The sequence below is a fragment of the Parasteatoda tepidariorum genome, unplaced genomic scaffold, assembly GCF_043381705.1.
Source record: "Parasteatoda tepidariorum isolate YZ-2023 unplaced genomic scaffold, CAS_Ptep_4.0 HiC_scaffold_1260, whole genome shotgun sequence".
In the NCBI taxonomy this organism is placed as follows: Eukaryota; Metazoa; Arthropoda; class Arachnida; order Araneae; family Theridiidae; genus Parasteatoda; species Parasteatoda tepidariorum.
In genome coordinates, this window is record NW_027261360.1 from 2329 (window position 1) to 13997 (window position 11669).

General features: G+C 28.9%; 1 protein-coding gene across 1 annotated transcript; it reads left to right on the forward strand.

The window, feature by feature from the left end:
• Nucleotides 1-975: 975 nt before the first annotated feature.
• LOC122272844 (neprilysin-2-like) lies at nucleotides 976-9817 on the forward strand (the record flags this gene model as incomplete). The annotated part of the gene is made up of 5 exons (XM_043056860.2): nucleotides 976-1400; nucleotides 4217-4303; nucleotides 5523-5647; nucleotides 8148-8370; nucleotides 9719-9817. Coding segments are annotated over exons 1-5 (693 nt in total), but the record flags the coding sequence as incomplete, so codon positions are not given.
• Nucleotides 9818-11669: the final 1852 nt, after the last annotated feature.

Here is an 11669-nt window from a genome sequence, read left to right on the forward strand (position 1 = left end):
CGTTTTATACTATAAGCTAGTATATCGAAATACAAGTGGAATAAATATTTTTATTCACTACGTAACACGGACAATTTCAATATACATATGAAAGAAATATTTTTTGTACGTTACAAAATATGAACACCGGAAGTAATTCAGAAAATTGTTTGAGTGTTTCTACTGAAATACACACAAAAAAAAGAAGCAAAACTACTTATTTTTAAAAATAACTTTTTGGTTTATTGCGTAATCTTTTCATACTTTTATATGATATATTCTGTTAATCGTCTATATTGTGTAAATTTCGTTGCGTTATTGGATTAACTCCAGCCAGCCATCACATTTTCCGCCTTTAAAATCTCTGTCCAGAGCTTTCAGAAACAGATTATGTATTGGCCATATAAACACAACACATCGACGACTTTTACTAAATGAACCAGTGCCTATTTGCTCTAGCTACAGAGAACCACTAACTAGTTAAGTGAAAATTAAATTAACCAGTGTTCTAATTTTCCCCATTAACTCAGTGTTCTAATTTAAAAATTAAGAGACGACAATATTTTAATAACGATTTTATTTTTGTATATATATATACCTAACTTGGTGGCTTTCCGCATCTAAACCTTATTAAGTATCTTAACAACGCTAAGTACTTCTTAAAAACTAAAATCATAATTTTTTAATATAAAACTAGAGTTGGCGAGGCTTGATTTTTTGGCTTTTGCAACAGAAAGTTGCATCTAACCTAGACTACCACAAATATATTAGTATAAATGTAGGTAAATATGACGGAGTATTCTCTTACCATCCTGCCATCTGCAAGTTTTAGATCCATACAAGCAAGGACATGATCGAGAAAAGCAGGTTTGATTTTGTACACGTAGGGTACATTTGGATGCACTTGGGATGCACTAGGGGATGCACTCATTACACGTAGGGAAGACCCGGCTATTAGACTCGAAGGTCAAATATTTCAAAAAAGTACCAGAGGAATTAGGCTAAAAAATCCCATAGTTGGCATCCAAAATTTGACCGAAGTGAAAACAAACGTTGTTTCCTGTCATTTTCAAATTTAAGATAGATTGGGAAGTGTGCCATTATTTTTAATCTGAGTTCCTCAGTTATTTCTAAAAAAACATTGCTGTGTTGTGCGTTAGTACTGAGAGCATAAAACTTTTTAAATAAGCGATTTTTTCTGTTTTGTTTTGCGTAATAAATTTAAGCCATATTTTCTTCAGCTGGACCAAACATCCTTGGGAATGCCTGATCGGACATACTTAGTGAATGGTCTGAGCGACTCTGGAACCAAAGCTTATTATAATTTGATGGTCAAAGCTGCTAAAAAATTGGGAGCTAATGAAGAAACAGTTGAGAAAGAATTATTGGAGGCTTTGAATTTTGAGATAACTTTAGCAAATGTAAGTAATTTTAGTTACTTTCATTAATTTTATTTTATATTAAGTTCAAGCATTTACTTCTTTTTATGATTTTACAATAACATTTTTTAAAAAAGGTTCTCTTAAGTTCGAATAATCTTCAATAGTTTTTGTTTAAATCAAATTAACTAGGCATATAAAAAAGTATAATTAACTTAAAAAAGATATATTTTACCTTAATATACGTTTACTTTCAAAAGTTTCACCCAAAATCCCCGTTCTCTTATGAATTTTGTGTTATGATCAAATAAATACATATTATTAACAAGTGTCTTATTTTATTCTAAAAATGCAAATAAATATTTTCCTCCGATAAATTTCATAAAATTTTGATTGTTGGTAAGCATTCCTAAATAATATTCTTCTGGAATTACTTATTCATCAAAATTTATGTAACTTAGATGTAATTTACATTAATGCGTTTCTTTTTATAATTAACCTCTCAAACTGGTTAAATGTTTCGATTCAGATANTATTAGACTCGAAGGTCAAATATTTCAAAGAAGTACCAGAGGAATTAGGCTAAAAAATCCCATAGTTGGCATTCAAAATTTGACCGAAGTGAGATCAAACTTTGTTTCCTGTCATTTTCAAATTTAAGATAGATTGAGAAATGTGCCATTATTTTTAATCTGATTTCCTCAGTTATTTCTAAAAAAACATTGCTGTGTTGTGCGTTAGTACTGAGAGCATGCAATTTTTTAAATAAGCGATTTTTTTCCGTTTTGTTTTGTGTAATAAATTTAAGCCATATTTTCTACAGCTGGATCAAACATCCTTGGGAATGCCAGATCGGACATACTTAGTAAATGGTCTGAGCGACTCCGGCACCAAAGCTTATTTTAATTTGATGGTCAAAGCTGCTAAAAAATTAGGAGCTAATGAAGAAACAGTTGAGAAAGAATTATTGGAAGCTTTGAATTTTGAGATAACTTTAGCAAATGTAAGTAATTTTAGTTACTTTAATTTTATTTTATATTAAGTTCAAACATTTACTTCTTTTTATGATTTTACAAAAACATTTTTTTAAAAAAGGTTCTTTTAAGTTCGATTAATCTTCAATCGTTTTTGTTTAAATCAAATTAACTAGCCATATAAAATAGTATAATTAACTTAAACCAAATATATTTTACCTTAATATACGTTTACTTTCAAAAGTTTCACCCAAAATCCCCGTGCTCTTATGAATTTTGTGTTATGATCAAATAAATACATATTATTAACAAGTGTCTTATTTTATTCTAAAAATGCAAATAAATATTTTCCTCCGATAAATTTCATAAAATTTTGATTGTTGGTAAGCATTCCTAAATAATATTCTTCTGGAATTACTTATTCATCAAAATTTATGTAACTTAGATGTAATTTACATTAATGCGTTTCTTTTTATAATTAACCTCTCAAACTGGTTAAATGTTTCGATTCAGATAGTTTCAAATATTGAGATTTTCAATTCAACTAAGCAATTTATAAATTATTAAATTTTTAATTCAATTAAGCAAGCTTTAAATGATAAAATTTTTAAATTAGTTGGAACATTTTTAAAATTTAAAATTTAAAATTCAATTTAGTTTCACAAATTTCCGAGTCAATACAACCTACCGTATATTTTAAATATAAGCCGAGAATTTTTATAAAATTTTTGAAAGCTAAAGTATTGGGGTCTCCTTAAAATCAGATCCATGAACTTAGAAAAGTTTTAGGTGGGGGCATTGGCAAATAAAAATACTTCTCCTTCTGTCGAGCATTAGCAATAATCAGTGAATATCGCGAAAGGTATATACTTAAAATAATGTTGAAAATGGATTGTAAAAAAATTAAAATTGAAAAAGAAACACATAGAAAGGACAATTTGAAAGGAATGCTATTATTTTCTAGTTACGAATTCGAATTACGAATTCTTTTACCTATTGTGCAACCGTTACTACAAGAGAGGAGGTTTTTAATTTCCAAGAGTAGCATGCTTTTCTTTAACAAGTTAGCTTATATACGAGTTTAGAATTTTTGGTGAATTTCCAAATAAAATGTTTGCTCTTCGGCTTGAACACGAATGTACTTATATTCTGAAATATACGGTAAACAAAAATTTGAGAACATTTTTCCTTCATTTCTGAAATAACTGAAAATTTAGCAAAATAGAATTTGAAGCTAGCATTTTTTAAACTCTCTACGCTTACGATAAAATTGATTAGATTGCCTTTACACTTATAATAAATTGAATGGGTAAGACATCAGTTATTCCCACTCTATTAGAAGCATTATAAGAAGTGTTAAAGCATATTAAACTAAAATGGCGTTCAAATTTTCTGAAAAATAATACAAAGTTGGTGCCATGGTATCGTGCATATTAATCCTTGCTAAACTTCGTTATACGATATTTTGGTTCAACTTCAACGGAAACACGGTTCAATTTAACGTCTTATGAGTAGCAAAAATTTTTATGGTATTATGATTTAACACTGGAAATTTAGACTTTCTAATGTGGCCAAGTTCAGTTATCACCTTACGTGTAGTTATTATGGCATAACGTTGAATCAATTTTGAAGGTGTAGCTATGCAAATGCGACCAGGTTCAATTTAGCACTTTAAGCGTAGCATTATGGTTCAAAGTTGAATCAATTTTTGAGAGTGCAGACATGCATTTGCGACCGCGGGCTTGATCCTTAAGAGCAGCAAGTGTTTCGATCTTTACATTTAATTAAAGGATAATTAAAATGCTTCTTTTTAACAATTTTGTATAAAAATTAAATTTGTTGTTCATCTTCTTTTTTAATTATACAAAAAAATTATGTTTTTAGTATTCCTTGCCAAGAGAGGAAAGAAGAGATTATGATAGTATGTACCACAAATATACTATTTCTCAATTACGAGAACTGGTTCCACAGGTAAAATTGATTCATTTTGTTCTCAAATTTATTTAAAACACTGAATACATTTTCATCTATTATAATAGTTCATAATTTTAACATAAATAATAATGTAATCATGTATATTTATATCCTTCTAATTTAGAAGACAAGTACACAAAAAGTAACAGTTTATTAAACATTATGTTAACGGTTGAAATTATAGTAGGCAGGCTGAATATTTTAAATTAGATTTTTTATATAACTTTGTAGAGGCGACACGGACATTATAGATGACGTTTTTGAGTTTCAAAAATCTAATTTTAAATATTCAATCTGAAAGCATAATTAAAACCGTTATTTCTTTTTTAAATATTTGTCTGAACTGAGTTGCCAGAAACCACGCTTAAGCCGATGACAAAAATAATAAGTACTGTAGCAGCTCAAGCGTTCTATCATTGTCTTATTTAGAGCTCAAAAGAGCCTTGTATTGTGTATTGAAAAAAAAACAGTTAGACATGACACAGTGTACGTGCCGTTTTTTTAATACATGAAGAACATTGTGGTCATAGAAGAAAGAAGAAAAAAAATTATATTTTCGTACATCCAGTCATGACTCCGAATTAAATTTTACCCTGATTTAAGATTTCGTTTGCATAATTTTAAAAGATGCTTATTTCGAGGCCATGGGCTCCAAATATGGGCATATGTTCACATAATGAACGCTATCCATTCTTACAGTAGTACGATATTTTAAACTTTTTCCTTTCTCCCTTGCGAGAATCGACCTATTTTCAAACTTTCATCAGCTAAAATAAAAAAAAAGTAATTAAAATGCTTAGGGGAGTCCGTATTTGGTGTTTAATCCTTTTTAAAAAGTTACTAAAGTAAATTCATAATTTGCTAAATGTCAACTTTCCCTGGTGAATGGTCCACATTCATGCATTTCTGAAAATTTATCATTGGCATCATACACTATTTTGTTCCTGCTCTGAAAAAAAGTCTATTTACAGAAGCTAATCATAACTAAAATAGTTCATTAGAAAAATTCTTACAAAATAATGCCAATCGTGTAATTTAATTGATGTTTTCGAAGAGTGAAATCACGAAAATTAATTTTTTTAGTCATTGGCTGTTGCTATATCAAATTAACACATCAAGCAATTTGGCTCCAGCTCAATTGCTTAACTACCAAATTAATAATTTTGTTAATATCATTAAGATATTTTTTGCAAGTGTATTATTTAATGTTCTGTAGATTGATTGGCTCAAATATTTGAATGGACTTCTGAATGATCCTATTACTGAAACTGAAACCTTGGTTGTAATGGTTCCGAACTTTCTGAAGCAATTTGGAGAGCTCATTGCAAAAACAGATAAAAGGTATTATTTCTACTTCATAAATATAAGATATTTGTATTTTTTTTCACTATATTGTGATTGTTTTTTCCACAATGTAATGGCTACTTCAATAAAATTTCTCATAATATATTAATCACATTTCGTTGAGAATAAGTGAATTTTCAGCGTGCAAAAAATAAAATTTTAACTATAATCGATTAAATAGTTCCTAAAAAGTAAAATTTTTTTGAAACGTTCTTTTTTAAGGAAAAAATTATATTTTCAAAACTATTTAATGATTTTGCTAAAGATTTCCTTTCATTGTTTAAACTTACTTAGGTTTAAAAAATGTGAATTTTTTATCCCTTAAACTTAAACAATTTTTGAACATTATGAGATTACTGGAATATCTGCAAGCGTGGTGTGGATATCTCGATCCTGATTGGTTGTTGAAACGTGGCATTTGCTTACGTTAGCAACTATTCTTTCAATTCTATTTCGAGTTAGCTAAGCCCGTCAAGTATAAATTGTCCTAAGTGACACATTCTTTATATTTTATCAAAGATTCTTTCACAAAGATTTATATTTCTTCACTGTGTATTTCTTTCTTAACGCAAAGACAGGCACGAAGCCATGTGGAACAGAAAGAAACTAGTTATGCATTGAAGTATTTATTTCTTAACGCAAAGACAGGCACGAAGCCAAGTGGAACAAAAAGAAACTAGTTATGCATTGAAGTATTTCTTTCTTAACGCAAAGACAGGCACGAAGCCATGTGGAACAGAAAGAAACTAGTTATGCATTGAAGTATTTATTTCTTAACGCAAAGACAGGCACGAAGACATGTTCTAAACTGCTAGAGTGCAGAACTTGCAAATAACCTTTCATGTATTTCTCATGGAATAAAGCGCCTTATAACTTTAATTACCCGACTGAATATGAATTTTTTTCATTATTAAGACGTGTTTATTTTATTTAATATTTTTAATGATAAGCTATAGTAAACCGCCTTCATGTTCGTTTCAATCGTTAAACAGGCAACAATGCTTCACATCTTTTCATATTTATTCCAACAAAATATTATTTTAATATTTCTGATAATAGGTTATAGTTACCCCATTTCATATTCTTTTCAAATATTTGCCATCCAATAATACTTTAAATCTTCACATGATCGCAATAACAAAGTCTTATTTCAATATTTTTAGTGACAAGCTGTAAAAACACACTTTTTATGTACTTTTCAATCGTTGACCGAACAAATATACTTGAAATTTCACCAGCAATACACTGCACTGTTGAAATTTTCATTCTAAAATTACAGCAAACAACTGGCAGAAAACTATCCATCCGATTAACAGTAAGGTTTACGCTTAGAAACAATTCCTCACTTCTACGGCTTTGAAACCATTTATAACTGAAACAGTAACCAAAACCGCGAATACAAAATTATATAGTTTAGTAACCATTAACATCTACCATGGTTTCAAAACTGTAAAAATGAAATTTAACTGAACCTTGGAGTTAGGTTGCATGAGGATATTTGTTAGGTAATGGACATAGGAGTCAGGTTTTAGTTTAGTTGTGTTTTGCCAAGAAAACCGTGGAATGTGCCCTTATTAGTTTATCTGGTGGTGCCATCTATCGTGAGAGACAGAAAATACTAGACATTTTGTGTTAATCAGCTCTGTGCTGTTGCTATCTGTGCATGAATGACATTTTCGTATTCCAATAGTCTGGATTCACCTATTATGGAATGTAGAACACTGAAAACTCTTCCTGTGATGAAAGAAAGAATGAAAGAATTGTTGTTTCAGCTCAGGGATTCGAACAACCAATCAGTCAGTCATAAGACTGACAGATTAAACCTCTGCGTAATAATATGCCGACAGCTGCAAGGAACTAAGTGTATTCATAACGTGAGCCTAGTTGGTGCGAATAAATTACTAGTTGTTTAACCGTATAAGGGGAAAACAGTTAACAAACAATTTTTTCTCACTGTTAACAGATTAAATACCATCTTTTTATGGTTATTTGGCTCTTTTGTAAGAATATGATTAAATAGTAATTAAATAAATTGTTTATACCAGTTTTTCAGAGAATTTTCGAACTGTGTGACAAAATGCTGTTTTACTATATTTAACGGTTGGTTATGCTTAGCCTGTTCTTTTATATTGTTGTTGTAAAACTAATAACAATAAAAGAAAAAAACTATTAACATGACTCATACATAAAGTGTGTCTACCTGTCTAATCAGGATTACAAAAACAAAATAATGATTTAGTATTTTTAAAAATAAGTTTCATTAAACACACTTAACACAATAATTTTCACATTTCTTTCCAATTATTGTCCAAGCAACAAGATTTTGATATTTTGATTCTTCTCAGTATGACGTTGGAAAATATTATTTATATATATTAGTTAGAGAGATTGTTTAATAACATTGGCGTTTCTTGAATATTTTTAAATTGTTGATTGCGTAAGCATGCAGCGAGTCACATCAAGCTTTCATTAATGAAGTATTTTTTTTTTCATCTAGAATCGTTGCAAACTATATGATGTGGAGAGTTGTTGCAGATTCCGCAGGAATGTTGTCGAAAGATTGGAAAGCTCTGGTGCAAGAATACGTTTTAGCAATCACAGGGGAACGCGAAGAAAAACCCCGGTGGGAACAATGCGTGAACTCCTTAAGTGAAAATCTTGAAATAGCTTTAAGTTCATATTACATAAAGCATTATTTCAAAGGCGACAGCAAACAAAAGGTACGAAAATAAAGAAATGTTTATGTTAAAATAAGTTTCATTTGCAGTTGTAATCTTAAGTGTATTATATTTTAGTTATAATTTATGTTAAGGGAAAATTTTATATACAGAATTCAAAGGACTTATGATAATTATTTTTCTTCATTGCAAACTTAGGAATAAGAAAATGTATCTTAAGAGTATTTTTTACATTTAAAACTAAATAAACTTATTTATTGCATTTCAAAATTTATATGAGTAATAAATAATTCTAATAAAACAAGTATCAATCTTGATTCTAGCATTCATTTTGCTTAAATAATTTTCATAAATTTTTCATATAATGTAAATGATTTAGTGGCAAATACGTATCCTTGTTTTGGAACAGTTAATCGCTTACTTATTCAAAAGTTTTAACAACAAGCACTAAAAGTAAATTATTTTAATGAACTCTGACTATTTAATACAGAGCCTACTTATAACTAAAGTTGATAAAGTGGAATATCTATGAATTTACATTTGTTTATATGTTTCTGGGTGGCACAGTTGGTTTGTCGTCAGCCTTCTGAGCCCAAGTCTGCGGGTTCGATCCCCGGCCCAGACACCGGATTTTCGGACTGCAGAAAATCCTCAGCGGCCATGTCGTATGATTATGCGGCATGTAAAAGATCCCTGGAGTGCCTTATTGGCATTTCCGGCAAAATTAAATTTCTAGTGCACTTTAGCATTTAAATGGAGTCTTGGTGCTGCCATCTAGTGTGACAGAAACTAGACGTCCAAATTAACATGACCAACGGTATCTCACCCATTGTGGTGGTCCTGAAAGAGTGGATACTACGCACTAGGTCTGCTCATCGGCAAGACCGATTGTGCAGCTCATTGGAAATAAAAAGAAATAAAAAAAAACATTTGTTTATATTGCCGTCGCTGTATAAAATCTCTGTCATTCTATAGAAACCCTGATCATTATAGAGAATGTTTAAAATTGGCATTTGCAATTCCTGTAATGAATGAAACAGAACTTATGGCCTTTGTAGTACCCCGATGACTAAATTCTAAAATAATTCAATCCACGATAAATCTAAGCCATCTGTTTGGCCATAATTGTATTGATTTATAATGAAACAAAAGAATTTAAATCCCATAAATAAAAAAGGAAGTTTAGAAGCGAAATTAAAAGTAAAAAGTTTTACACTTTTGAGGCGTATAGTCCTTGCTAAAATAAAACACAAATTAATTTTTAAAAATAATTTATACAGAAAGAAAATTATTTTTGTGAATTTATAATTTGGTTCAAATTTGTCCCTGGAAAATTGCTGATATAGTTGATGAAACAAGGCTTCATTCGGTATTAAAAATTTTATTTCAGGCTTCGGAGATGGTGAAATATATTAGCAATGCATTTTTAGAGATTCTCAAACAAATTGATTGGATGGATGAAGAAACCAGGAGACAAGCTATAGAGAAGGTATGTAATTTTCTAAACTTTTGAAATTAATACCATTAAATTTCCTCTCTTAACTATCTACCCTTACATAGCTGCACTGTAAAAAATTTAGGATCAAATTCCGGTGAAATGAACTGGTAACTAGGGTGCTGGTATTGTTTCTCCGTAAAAACTTACGGAACAAAAAATTTGATATACCATAATTTTTATAGTAATATTTATAGAAAAATCTCTGCAGTGGAAAAATATTTAATGGAGATATATGGCCATTTTTATAGAAAACTAATTTTTTTTGTCTTACTTTTTTTACTATAACTTGCTAAATATTTTTGTTAAAATAGTCAATAAAATTTTTAAAAAATTTGGTGAAATTTAAAATTAATATTTAAATTATAGCTTGAGAAAAATTTGTTTAAAACAGCGCAAGGTATGAGTAACTAAAGTAGCTCGTTTATACTACGCATGAGAGGGAAAAATTCAAATTTTCTTTTCATTTTGTAGTGAAATGTATTTGGTAACTAATTAAAAATATCCGATTTGAATAACTTAAAAACTTAAAATGTTTCAAGCAATTTTCTTACTTTTTAAAAGAAATCTCAAATAATTAGGGGCATTCCACAAAATTATTTTGCACCATTAAACAAGATTAATTAAAAATTACACCGGCATTGTTGGGGATGATCTCCCACAAGAGTATTTTTACTTTGTCTTGCTTTTTTTTTTCTCATGCAATTATGTTTCGGTGTTTGTTGTAAGGTATTATCATTTGTTATTTAATTTTGTCTTATGATACAAAAAAAAGCATTCGCACAAAAATCCGTATCATTTTGAATTTTTTTTAAAAAGTACACAAATTGTTCAAAAAATTGATTGAAACTTTTTAAAATTTTAAGAAATTCAAATTGTACTTTTTTTATTAGTGCCAAATACGATTCACTACAGAACTGAAAAAAAAAATGCCGAATCTTTCCGCGCATGCGCAGTATAAAAGAATTGCTTACATTACTTATTGCATAATTTTAAACGAATTTTTTTTTCAAATTTAAAATCAAAAATTTTTTAATTAATTTCAAATTGCTATAAAAATTTCGTTTTAATTTTATTGAATATTCTTGAAATTATAGAGCGAGACAAAACCACGAATGACAAAAAAATTATTTTTAAAAAAGAATGCCGATATCTTTATAAATATTTAAGCTTTTCTTACGAAATTTAGTGAAATTATTGGATATAATAACCAAAGTAATTGTTACAAGTTACAAATTTATTGCTACATTTTTTTTTTGGTATAGGATGTTCAAAAACACTATTTTCTGTTTTTAATTTACTGTTCATCCCTCAACTCTAAAAGTTGTAAACTTCGAGTTTTTTTGAAAATAAATTGCATTAATTATTTGATACAGAACCTTTATTAAACAGATTTTTCAAATTTTTTTTATTAAATATTTTGTATTAATTCAGATCGAAATAAGTGAAAAATATGATATTATATTTAGCATTTTAATAATTTTCAGTTACGAAATGCAGCTTGAAACACCAGTGCCTTTTTCTGTGTTAAAGGTATAATCTTCCAAACACGTCTCACTCCCAAACAATAACTTTTCCAATTTTCACTTGTTTGCAGTTATTTAGATCTAAGGGTAACAGATATTCATCATTGAAATTTCTTTAATTTACAGAATCAATTATTGATTAATTTTTGAATGGAAATGAAAAACAAAACTTTTTTTCTTTGATTTTATATTTTAGAAGAAATATAATTCAGGAAATCTAACAGATTTCTTTTAAAAAAAAACTTTTAAATTCCTTACCCTTGTAATAATTCATTTAGAAATGAAGTTTGTAACAATAATGTTTTTATCTGCAATGTAAG